General features: G+C 35.8%; 1 protein-coding gene across 1 annotated transcript; it reads right to left on the reverse strand.

Annotated features, from left to right (window-relative positions):
* Positions 1 to 4183: 4183 nt before the first annotated feature.
* Positions 4184 to 7852, reverse strand: LOC141816867 (chlorophyllide a oxygenase, chloroplastic-like). Its single transcript, XM_074704593.1, is given in 11 exon segments — positions 4184 to 4616; positions 4618 to 4659; positions 4662 to 4703; positions 4811 to 5105; positions 5253 to 5365; positions 5442 to 5626; positions 5945 to 6092; positions 6183 to 6452; positions 6536 to 6640; positions 6852 to 7094; positions 7695 to 7852. Coding segments are annotated over 11 exon segments (1614 nt in total). The 5' UTR covers positions 7779 to 7852; the 3' UTR covers positions 4184 to 4529.
* Between the last annotated feature and the right edge of the window lie 3896 nt (positions 7853 to 11748).

Raw genomic sequence — 11748 nt, forward strand, 5'->3', positions numbered from 1 at the left:
AAAGTGTGGAGTGTGGAGTGTGTAGAAGGTAAATATAGTAAGAAATTCTAATTCTAAGTCTCCTACACCAAGTTATAGGTTTCTGTCAATTGACACAAAGTCTAAAACTTTCTAAACCTTTATAGCAATATTAGAATTGTAGAAATCTACAAGAGTTGAAATGGATGCGATCAGAGCTCTTTAAGTCCATCAATGAGTTTTAATCAAAATCTATTGATGGAGCTAGGGTATTTGAATTTCTCAAAATTTGCCATGAGATGGAAGAGGCTAGTGTGTAGAATTTATATATGGTGTTCAATCCTGATCCTAATATATGTAAGCAAAGTTATGATCATGTGTCGACTAGCATGGACTGTGGTGCTAGTTTTTGAAGACTAGAACCACAGTATTAGTGATCACACATTATTGTGTTGATTTTTTAAGATCAGCATCACAATATTTTAAAAGTTTTAAATCATTTTGAACACTATTGGAAGAGTCTTAAAATAGTAAAAGAGAGTTTATTTAGATCAGGTTCACCTAATAAACCTAAAAATTAGAATGAGTCTAATTGGAGCTCTCTAAGTCCATCAATAGATTTTGATCGAAACTCATTGATGGACCTAGATGACTTGGATTTTTAAAATTTTTCAATCTAAGTTGTCTAGGTCAAATAATGGATTTCGATCAAAACCATTGGTAGACCTAGAGAGCTTTGATCGAACTCATTTGAACTCCTGTGAGTTTATTAGGTGAACCTAAGTCTAAATAAGTCATCTTATACTATTTTAAAGTCCTTCCAATAGTGCTCAAAATGATATCTTATAGTATTTTAAGGTCTTCTCAATAGTGCTCAAAATGATTTAAAACTTTCATAATACTATGGTACTGATCTTTGAAAAACAATACTATAGTGGGTGATCAGATCCAACATTGTGGTTCTAGTTTCTGGAGACCAGCACAATTGTGGTGCTAGTTTCTGCATTGAGACATATGATCACTTTGCACAATTGTCAGTGACAGTGCTAGTCTTTAGAAACCAACACCATAGTCTATGCTAGTTGACATATGATCATAACTTTGCCTACTTGCATTAGGATCAGGATTGGACACTATATATAGCTTCTACATACTAACATCTCCCATCTCATAGCTAAATTTTAGAAATTCAAATACCCTAGATCCATCAATGGATTTTGATCAAAATCATTGATAGACCTAGAGAAGTATGTTAGGACCCATTTCAACTCCTATAGGTTTTGCAGTGTTCGAGACTCCACCTTTTTGTAAGGGTACCCTCCATTATCATCGTAAAGGATTCCCAACATTGCTTAAAAGGTTTAGAAAGTTTTAAACTTTATGTCAATTGGTATGAGCTTATAACTTCGTGTAACAGACTCAGAATCAGAATTTCTTACCATATCTACCTTCTACACACTCCACACTTCTATCTCATTATAAAATTTTAAAAATCTAAGTTGTCTAGGTTCATCAATGAATTTCGATCAAAACCACCCATTGATAGACTTAGAGAGCTCTGATCGGGCTCATTCCAACTCATGTAAATTTTTGTAATGCCCAGGAGTTCAAATATGTCCTCTGTTATTATCGTAAAGGATTTCCAATATTGCTCAAAAGGTTTAGACTTTGTGCAAATTGGCATAGGCTTATAACTTCATATAAGAGACTCAATATCGAGATTTATTTCACTGTATCTACTTTCTATACATTCCATACTTCTATCTCATTATAAAATTTTAAAAATCTAAGTTATTTAGGTCCATCAATGGATTTCAATCAAAATTTATTGGTGGACCTAGAGAGCTCCGATTGAGCTCATTTTAATTCTTGTAGATTTATTAGGTGAACTTAGGTTATTCCAGATAATCCCTCTTTTACTATTTTAAAATTCTCCTAATAGTATTCAAAATGTTTGAAACTTTCAGAATACTATGGTGTTGATTTATGAAGACCAACACCACAATGATGTAATTAAGTTGTGGTGTTAATTTTTAAAAATCAACACCAAAGTGATTGTTTATTAATTAATTATTATTATTATTAAAATTAAATCTCATTATTATTTTTATTTATTTTTTATTGTTTATAATTAGATATTAAAAAATAGAAGACAAAAAATAAAAAAAAATATTTTTGATCGTTTATTAACTTTATTTTTATATATTTTTAATTTTTATTAAAATCTTAAAATTAAAATTAAATAAATTTAGAGGATGTTTAAATTAGTTTAATTTAATTTAAAAGGACAGAGAAGAGAAGAAAGGTTGTATGCATGTAAAGGAGAGAGGAAAGAAAAAGAAAGATTGCATTCATGTAGAGGGGTAAAAATATAATTAGATGTGCCTTTTGAGAATAATGAAATCTTAGTATGCCTTTTGATAATGTTGGTACAGGGAGCACTAGTCTACCTCTAAAATTTTGATGTTTGATAATATACTTAGGTCTAGTCAATTTGATCAAGGATTGATCCAAATAGGACCTAATATTTGAATGTGAGTGAAGTCTACTTAGGTCAAAGTTGACCAGAACACAGTGAGAAGTCCTAGTCAGTTGGATCAGATATGAAGTCCTAATCAGTTGGACTGGACAACGAGAAGTTCTAGTGGAAGGCTAGGCAGGAAAAGTCATAATTGGAGTCTAGGTAAGAGAAGTCTAGTTGGAGGCTAGATAGGAAGACCTGGTGAGTGAAGTTGGGCAGGAAGTCTTGGTGAGTGAAACTGGACAAGGAAAAATCTAAGCAGGTCAAGGATGATCAGATGTTTGGTAGGTGGAAAGTCTACTAAGTGACTAATCATAATTGAAGGTTAGGCAAGGAAAAGTCCAAGCAAGTCAAGGATGACTAGATGTTTGGCAGGTGAGAAGTCTACCGACTGGCTAGTTCTAATTGCAAGTTAGGTACGAGTAAGCCTAGTAGGTTAGACCTACATAGTAAGGTTTAAGTAAGCCTAGTAGGTCAGTCAAACTACAGTTAGGCTTAGGTTGCTTGTTTGTGTATATGCTAATCTTGTAGGAACCAAGAGCTGAAAGCAAGACTGAGAAAACATAAGAGAAGTAAACAAAAGCAACTGAATTAAGCTCGAAGTCAATTCAAGTCAAACCTGAGTTGATTAGATCCGAGTGCTCAGATCATGATTCGGGCGCTTGGTGTTGGTCTAGGCGTCCGGATCAACAAAAATTGACTTCGATAAAGACCGATGAAATCGAATAGGATTGGATTGGTTTAAGGCACCCAAAAAGGATCCGGATATCCGAAAGTATCTTTATAAGGCTCTCAACATGCAACATAAGGAAGGACTCCAATTCTCCAAATTGTTCGTCCTGCGATGTTGTTAAACACGAACAACGTCTTACTCGTGTGACCGGAAAAGCTACAAGAAGAGTGTTTCACTTAGGATTTCTAGAATGGCCTACACGAGAGTTTGCTTAAATATTATTATCTTGTATTTTTTTTTTTTTTATTATATTGATTGTAAGACTGGTTTCTTCGTTTCTAGAAAGACTTTCGGAAAGAAGACTACTAGTGGGTGGACACCTCCCGTACATAGGCTTTAGACAAATTAATTATAAAAGGTTAAGAACCAAAAAAAATCTACAAGTCATTTATGTTGTGTTTAATTCCGCTATAAGTAATTTAATAGAACGAACAAACGAACATGCAAGCACCGATCCTACAAATAATTCTGAAACTTCATATGAGCCCTTTACAAATTTGCTGAAATATTTTTAATTTGAATAGTGGGCAAATTTTATGATTTCATCCTTGCAAGCTGGCTAATGAAATCAATTAATGTACTAAAACTAGCTAAAATTAAGTTTTTTTTAAAAGAAGATAAATATCAATTATATCAAATTAGTATTTATATTTATTTTGAACATATTTAAATTATCTTAGCCGATCAGTTATTTCACTAAATAACTTAATTATTGATAAATTAGCCTGGTAAAATATCTTGATGTAAAGGAGCTCTAACATTTTGCAACATCAGAGGGCCGATTTAGAGCTAAACTTTGTTATATAATCAAATGCACCCATCAAATTGACCAAATAGAATCATCACGTTTTAGCTAGAAATTGACACACACTACTTATCCAAATCAACGCCTACTTTATCCAGACTATTGTTATTTGCTTTGATACTTTCAGATAAATTCGATGCAACGTAAGATTGAAATTCTAGAGAAATGATCAAGAAGAACAAAGCAAGACACTGAAAAAGGATAAATATGGCAAAAAAAAAAAAAGATGTTACCTATAATTTACATAAACAATCAAGACACTGTTGCATGCCTTGAATGGTGACTAATGTACAGCTCATTTTTACAAGAAATAATGATCTTCCCTGATCACCTTCAGCTTTAAAATCTGCTCATGACACTGTGACGGCTCCTCCTTGCTGTTTAACTCCAAAGAAAGAAATGATGGCTAGAAGATCTCTCCATCAACGATTTGATCGCGCTGCAAATTGTGATTTACACCAAGCGAGGCGTATCAACAATATCGCCAGAAACAGAATCTTGGCCGATCAAAGCTATATGTTTTGTTTGACGAATGGTAGCTTCTTTACTCCGCTCTCAAGTGCATCTCGCCACTGACGATATCGCAACCCAAGCTTATCGTATGAGACTGGCATGTTCCAGACATTCACCCCACTCAGCATCCGTTCTTGTTGGCCGATCACGAGTCGCAGGTCCTCGTTCAACACCTGCTTCATCAAAAGCACACACTATGAGATAGTTATACAGATGTTTTGTGGATGTGCAGTGAAAAATAAAACATCACGTATTTTGTATGAAATGCACTGAAAATCACCTTCTCGGCGAAGTGCCTCCACAAGATGTGCATGAAGGGGATGTTTCTTAGGAAGGGAGCGAAATCCAGGGACATTCTGTAGAGCAACCTCGTCTTTTGGCCAGAGGAAGGCAAGCATACATGAAGCTGATGTAGATGTGTGGAGCATTGTCTGGTAGTTTTCCCCTTCAGCTTCCCCGGCTTTGCAATCCCAATCGTAGAGAAGACAATGCAGGGAGGCCGAAATTCCATATCAATAGGATAAGGATCCCAATACCCTTCCAAGCCTGAAGCAGGTGTCAGGAACTTCACCAGGCTGTTCATTTCCGAATGTTATATCAGTCCCACATGAATTTCAAGGAGTATCAATCCATATATATTCAATAAATATCACTATTAAAAATATAAAATTTGATGAAAATCATATTATTGTTCTTATCATCATTTTAAGTATAACAAGTACCTTGGAACACTCCATCCCTTTGCAAATGTAGACGTGTGAGTAAATGGTGCATGAGCTAGGTCAAGGAGATTGTCCAAAAGGAGCCCGTGCTCAATTGGCAACTCCATCACAATCTGTTTTCATGGACAGAAAAGAGGATCAGCTAAGTAAGCATGTTTAACAGTGCATTCTTCGGATTCAAAAGTGTACCTCTGCATGAATTTCAAATCCAGGTGGAGGTTTCAAAGAAGGAATCGCAGTTGAAGGAGGTGCTTCGCCGGGCCAAATCCATATCATCCCTTCTTGTTCAAAACACGGCAATGATCGAATTCGCACATCAAGCATTTTGGTGGATGGCATTTTTTCACATTTCCCGTCCGTCGAGTATTCCCAGCCTGAAAATTCAAGAACAATTAACATCACCTGCAAAAATATTTTCTTGCTTTGTAGGACGAACAATGCATACAATAAAATATCTTCATTGTATAACAGATAAGAAAATGATGCGATTTTGCTTCCACTGTGCTTATTGTAAGATCCAGTTATAATCGCGTATTTGGATGTACCAAATATGAAAATGCAACTGTAAATCTTAATATAGCTGCAAAACAATGACCCATATAGACTAATGCAGATGACAATGATATTTAGATTTGCAGTAAACTTGTAATTGAGGATTTCAACTACATTTTTTTTCTTCTTTCACCACTTACCATGATAAGGGCATTGAATACGGCCTTCATTCACTGTCCCCAGATGAAGAGGACAGGCTCTATGAGCACATGTATTCTGAAGACAGCCTGGTTTTCCCTTCTCCCCCCTAAATATAACCCATGGTTCATCGAAGCAATCTATAGGTACCTGAAAAAATTGTTGTAGAAAGAGTATGAAACACTAACACGAGGCCAATTCCTTATGATAGCCATCTAAGTAGAGGAAAGTCTTATTTACCATTATATCATCTTTCAAGTCATTTGAGAATGCCACTGGATACCAAAAGTTTTTCAGGTTAGGGTGGTATGATTTGACTGGACCAGATACATTTAGGCCTCTTTTGCGTGACCTAACCTCTGAAGTCTCTATGTATGTGGAAGATGTACTTGGAAAGGCAGGATCGGAACCGGAGCCACTTTTGTCTTCAATTAGCCTTTCATTCACAAGTTTTTCCATGTGTGCCAGCTTATTCAATGCTGCAGCTACCCTTGCCTCTGAAATATGAACCTGCAAATTTACATGGCTATAACCAGTTGAGCATGATAAGGGAGGTTTATGAGTTGAGATTTACATAGAAACTCTTATTATACCTCGTTGTGAGCCGCTGCAAGCTCTTCCTGCAACCCTGCTAGTTCCTTCTTCATGGTGCCAATAGACTTGAACTCGCGAGCTAAAGGGTTGAGGACATCTACGACCTGTACAATTAATTATATTTCAATGGAAGGAAATAAATTCAAAATCTTCCATTTAGGTGTAGTTGTATGGATAACACGAGAGCTTCATTTCTGAAATTAGTCTAGTACAGTGCTAATATGACTATATGCATGAATCAATGCATAAACCAACAAAGAGATGTATGTACCAACAATCATGGAGCATTAAAGAAAAAAATCCATCAGTACCTACCTTCTCATGAAGAAGCATGATACTTAGCAAATCTTGGCGAGCCCTCCAATCGCAATACTGGATATCGTACAAGACAACCTCCAAAGCCTGGTTCACATCCAAGAATTTCCCCTCAGAATGTGGAATTCTGGGTCTAGGGTCTTCCACATCAAATATGGCTTCCCAACTGCTCCTCTTCTCAAAACCACTTTCTCCTTCACTAAACACAGCAAATACCTTGAACCCATTTCTACCACTACTGCCCTGCATAAGTTCACAACAGTGCATTATCACAGAGTAAATTTAGCAAAGATTCTATTTTCTATAGATATGAACAAATTTTATTGATCTATCAAAAATGGAAAAAGGAAAAAAAAAATCAAGGTATACCAAAAATAACTCCTGAAGTAAATCAATCAATTCCATTCCTGTTTTGTTGTTCCATGCTCCCAGATTACCTACCAAGACTAATCACCCTTGTCGAACTATTTCTCAAAGAAGAAAAAGAACTCGCAACGAGGAGTAGAAAAGAGATACACACTCATGATTGGACTGCTAATCGACAGTCATTACACAAACATGTAATTAACCCTAATTGATCTTCCCATCATGCTATGCATCACATCTCATCAGGAAATGGCTTAAAATTTAGCGCGATCCCCTTTGATGATGGAGCTGAGATTCAAGCAACTCTGAAAGAAGACGTCTAAACTACGGAAACTACAAGCTCCACAATGTTTCATTGAAACCTCTCAATCCTTTGCAAGAACTTTTCAAGGCGCAGCTTTCAGTGCGTCAAAACATCCACAAAGAAAGGAAAATAGGAATTGACAACGAAAACGAAAGCCTATGAACCACAGTTACCTTCTTGGAGCTGGAGAAGGGCATCCGGGGCCGCCGAAGCGAGGCCGGGAAAAGAGAAAGCGCCGCCAGTGCAGTCGTCGTCATGGCCGACGCCACTGCGACCTACCTTCCCTCCTTCCTCCGGTGAGAAGACAAAGAAATCAATGTTAATTTTTCATGTCGCGTTCGCGATCGTTCTTGGGAATAGTCTTCGGGTGGCATTAGATAAGGGCCAGGAGCGCGAGAACGATGCGGGGAAATCTCCGTCGGCCTCCCACGGACGGACGCGTGGCACCGGGTCGGAGATTGAGATGCTGAGGTGGAGGACGAGCCTTCCACTAGCTCGCGTGGGACCCCTGCGTTCTCCAAAATCCAAATATCTTGCCACGTAGGCATCGATATCTTGGTTCGACCTCTCCTGCTGGTAGCTTTCATGTGGCCATTGAGAGGCTGAAAAAAAAGAACGGATTTTGGAGTTAACTCGAAACGTCTCCATCTGTAGTTCTAGTTTACCTTCATACAAGCGAGGTTCGACACCAGTTCAACATGGTTAAAGGAGGATGCACGGACGAATTGAGCCAACTCAAGTAGTTCAAGAAAGATTAGCATAGAAGTATTGAAGTTGTCATCATTTCTCACTCTTTCAATCAATTAGCAATCTTTTTGAAATAATGAAAAATTTATTAGGATAAGTTTTAAAAAATAATTAAAATTTTTATTCGATAAATTAGAAAGTTATTTAGTCTTTTTACGAAAATTTATTAAGAATTAGATTGAGTCGTGTTATCAATATATAAAAGGGTTTAAGATCTAATTCATTGTTAGTATTGAGAGTTTTTGAATTGTAACAATAGTTTTTGAGTGATTGCCAATATGTATTAGAATTTTAGGATCATTAATGTAATTATAAATGTCATGTCATCAATTAATAAGTCAAATATTAATGTAGTCAAAATTATGATTAAAGAATTTGACTTAAGGGCTTAATTGTCAAGAATATAAAAGTGTGGATACCACATGTGCAATTTCTAATTTGTTGAAGGGCCAAATTAGAAATAAGTAAATAAAGATAATTATAAAAGGGTTATGGTCCCAGTTTGCAGAACGACGCTTCAGTTTTGTTCCCCATTGACAAAACTCTCTGGAATCTAAGGAAAATATGCAAATTGAAGATCTTGATTCTAGATCGACTACAAACCATGAATCCTGGTATGCTTCCGCAATTCTGATTATTATACTTATGATTTCTTGAGAATTGAATAGAGTTTAGGGTTTTATGTTGAGATTACCCTATCGAATTTTCCTACAATGGTATTAGAGCAAGGTTAGTCCAAATTCTTAAGAAATTATTTTATTAGGTTCGTTGTTCATATGTTTCTGTTCTGTTTTTCATCCGCTTGTTCATTGTCGGATATGGAGAAATTTGATTTTGGGATTTGACTGTCGGAATAAATCATGAATCCTGGTCGATTTCCGACGACATAAGTGATTCACGACGAATGATCATGTTGAGATGAGAAATCATCAGAAATTATTGTCAAAAAAAATCATCGTTGTTGAAAACTACCTGCTTGAGATGGTTTGGCGAAGCCTCGAGACTCAAGAAATGCAAAAGATTCCCTATGCTTCGGCAGTAGGAAGTTTTATGTATGCTCAAGTTTGTACGCGTCCGGATATTGCGTACATTGTTGGAGTGTTGGGCAGATATTTGAGCAACCCAGGAATAGATCATTGGAAAGCAGCAAAAAGGGTAATGAAATATTTAAAAAGAACTAGTGAATACATGCTCACATATAAGAGGTCAGATACTCTTGAGATCATGGGATATTCTGACTCTGATTTTGCGGGATGCCAAGATAGTATGAGATCCACTTCAGGCTATGTTTTTCTATTGGCTGGCGGAGCTATCTCTTGGAGAAGTGCTAAACAAGCACTGACAGCTTCTTCCACCATGGCAGCAGAATTTATAACATGTTATAAGGCATCAAATCATGGAATATGGCTGAAGAATTTTGTCTCTGGGCTGCGTATTTTGGGAATGGTTGAGAGACCATTGAAGTTATTTTGTGATAATAAATCAGCTGTATTATATTCCAACAACAATAGGAGCTCGACAATATCGAAGCACATCGATATCAAGTTCCTTGTTGTGAAAGAAAGAGTATAAAGTAGACAGATTTCGATAGAACACATAGGCACAAACTCCATGATAGCAGATCCTTTTACAAAGGGTTTACCACCTAATGTCTTCTATGAGCATACCACTCATATGGGTATTATTCAATTCAGTGAAATCTAGATCTAGTGGGAGTTTGTATTATATGTGTTTTCTATATATGTTTGGTTATATACCAAGATTCTTCTGATCAAATATAAAGTTTAATGTTTACTTCGTTACACTTTGTACACCTTAAGTTAATGTTTTTGATCTCACTTTGGTTAAGGAGGACCAGTTGAAAATTGACATGAATAGATCACCTTGCATGTAATTTTCATGTCACACATTCATAATTGATCTATGTCATTTGATTATATTGATGTACGTGACCACTGATGGTTTAGTTGTGATAGATACAATAAAGACTACATTGATCTTATGTCTATATAATTAATGGACGAGATTGTTAAAGAAGCCCTATGACTATGATGACAAAAATTTTAAGCTCACTAAAGTTAACACATTTATAAATTTACATATATGATCCAGTGGGAGATTATTAGAATTTTGGGATCATTAATGTAATTATAAATGTCATGTCATCAATTAAATAAGTCAAATATTAATGTGGTCAAATTATGATTAAAGAATTTGACTTAAGGGCTTAATTGTCATGAATATAAAAGTGTGGATACCACATGTGCAATTTCTAATTTATTGAGGGGTCAAATTAGAAATAAGCAAATAATGATAATTATAAAAGGGTTATGGTCCCAGTTTGCAGAACAATGTTTAAGTTTTGTTCCCCATCGATAAAACTCTCTGGAATCTTAGGAAAATCTGCAAATTGAAGATCTTGGCTTCAGATCGACTACAGACAATGAATCCTGGTATGCTTCCACAATTCTGATTATTAATCTTGTGATTTCTTGAGAATTAAGTAGAGTATAGGGTTTTAGGGATATTTTTACAATGTTGCGTGGTACTTAGGACATTCTTTCTTTACATGATCAGGCTTGTTACAGAAGAAACAACCCTATGCTGCTTTTCTTTCTTCACATTTTTTCCTACACCTTCTTGCCCTTATCTTTAGTGGTGCTTGCCAAATAGGCACTTTCAGCCTTATCTTGCTTCAATCTCTCTTCCTCTTGAAACACAGTACGAAATGAGCTCATTAAGAGTCCATTTCTCCTTTTGACAGTTATAACTGATCTGGAACTTTGTAGGAAAAATCGATAGGGTAATCTTAATAGAAAACCCTAAACGCTACTCAATTCTCAAGAAATCACAAGTATAATAATCAGAATTGCGGAAGCATACCAGGATTCATGATTTACAGTCGATCTGGCAAAGATCTTCAATTTGCAGATTTTCCTAAGAATCCAGAGAGTTTTGTCGATGGGGAACAAAACTGAAGCGTCGTTCTGCAAACTGGGACCATAACCCCTTTTATAATTATCTTTATTTGCTTATTTCTAATTTGGCCCCTCAACAAATTAGAAATTGCACATGTGGTATCCACACTTTTATATTCATGACAATTAAGCCCTTAAGCCAAATTCCTTAATCATAATTTGACCACATTAATATTTGACTTATTTAATTGATGACATGACATTTATAATTACATTAATGATCCCAAAATTCTAATAATCTCCCACTGGATCATATATGTAAATTTATAAATGTGTTAACTTTAGTGAGCTCAAAATTTTGTCATCATAGTCATAGGGCTTCCTTAACAATCTCGTCCATTAATTATATAGACATAGGATCAATGCAGTCTTTGTTGTATCTATCACAACTAAACCATCAGTGGTCACGTACATCAATATAATCAAATGACATAGATCAATCATGAATGTGTGGCATGAAAATTACATGCAAGGTGATCTATTCATGTCAATTTTCAACTGG

This window comes from Curcuma longa, unplaced genomic scaffold, assembly GCF_044706935.1.
Source record: "Curcuma longa cultivar G26 ecotype Majalengka, Jawa Barat unplaced genomic scaffold, ITB_CL_G26_1.1 contig_18484, whole genome shotgun sequence".
Taxonomy (NCBI): domain Eukaryota; kingdom Viridiplantae; phylum Streptophyta; class Magnoliopsida; order Zingiberales; family Zingiberaceae; genus Curcuma; species Curcuma longa.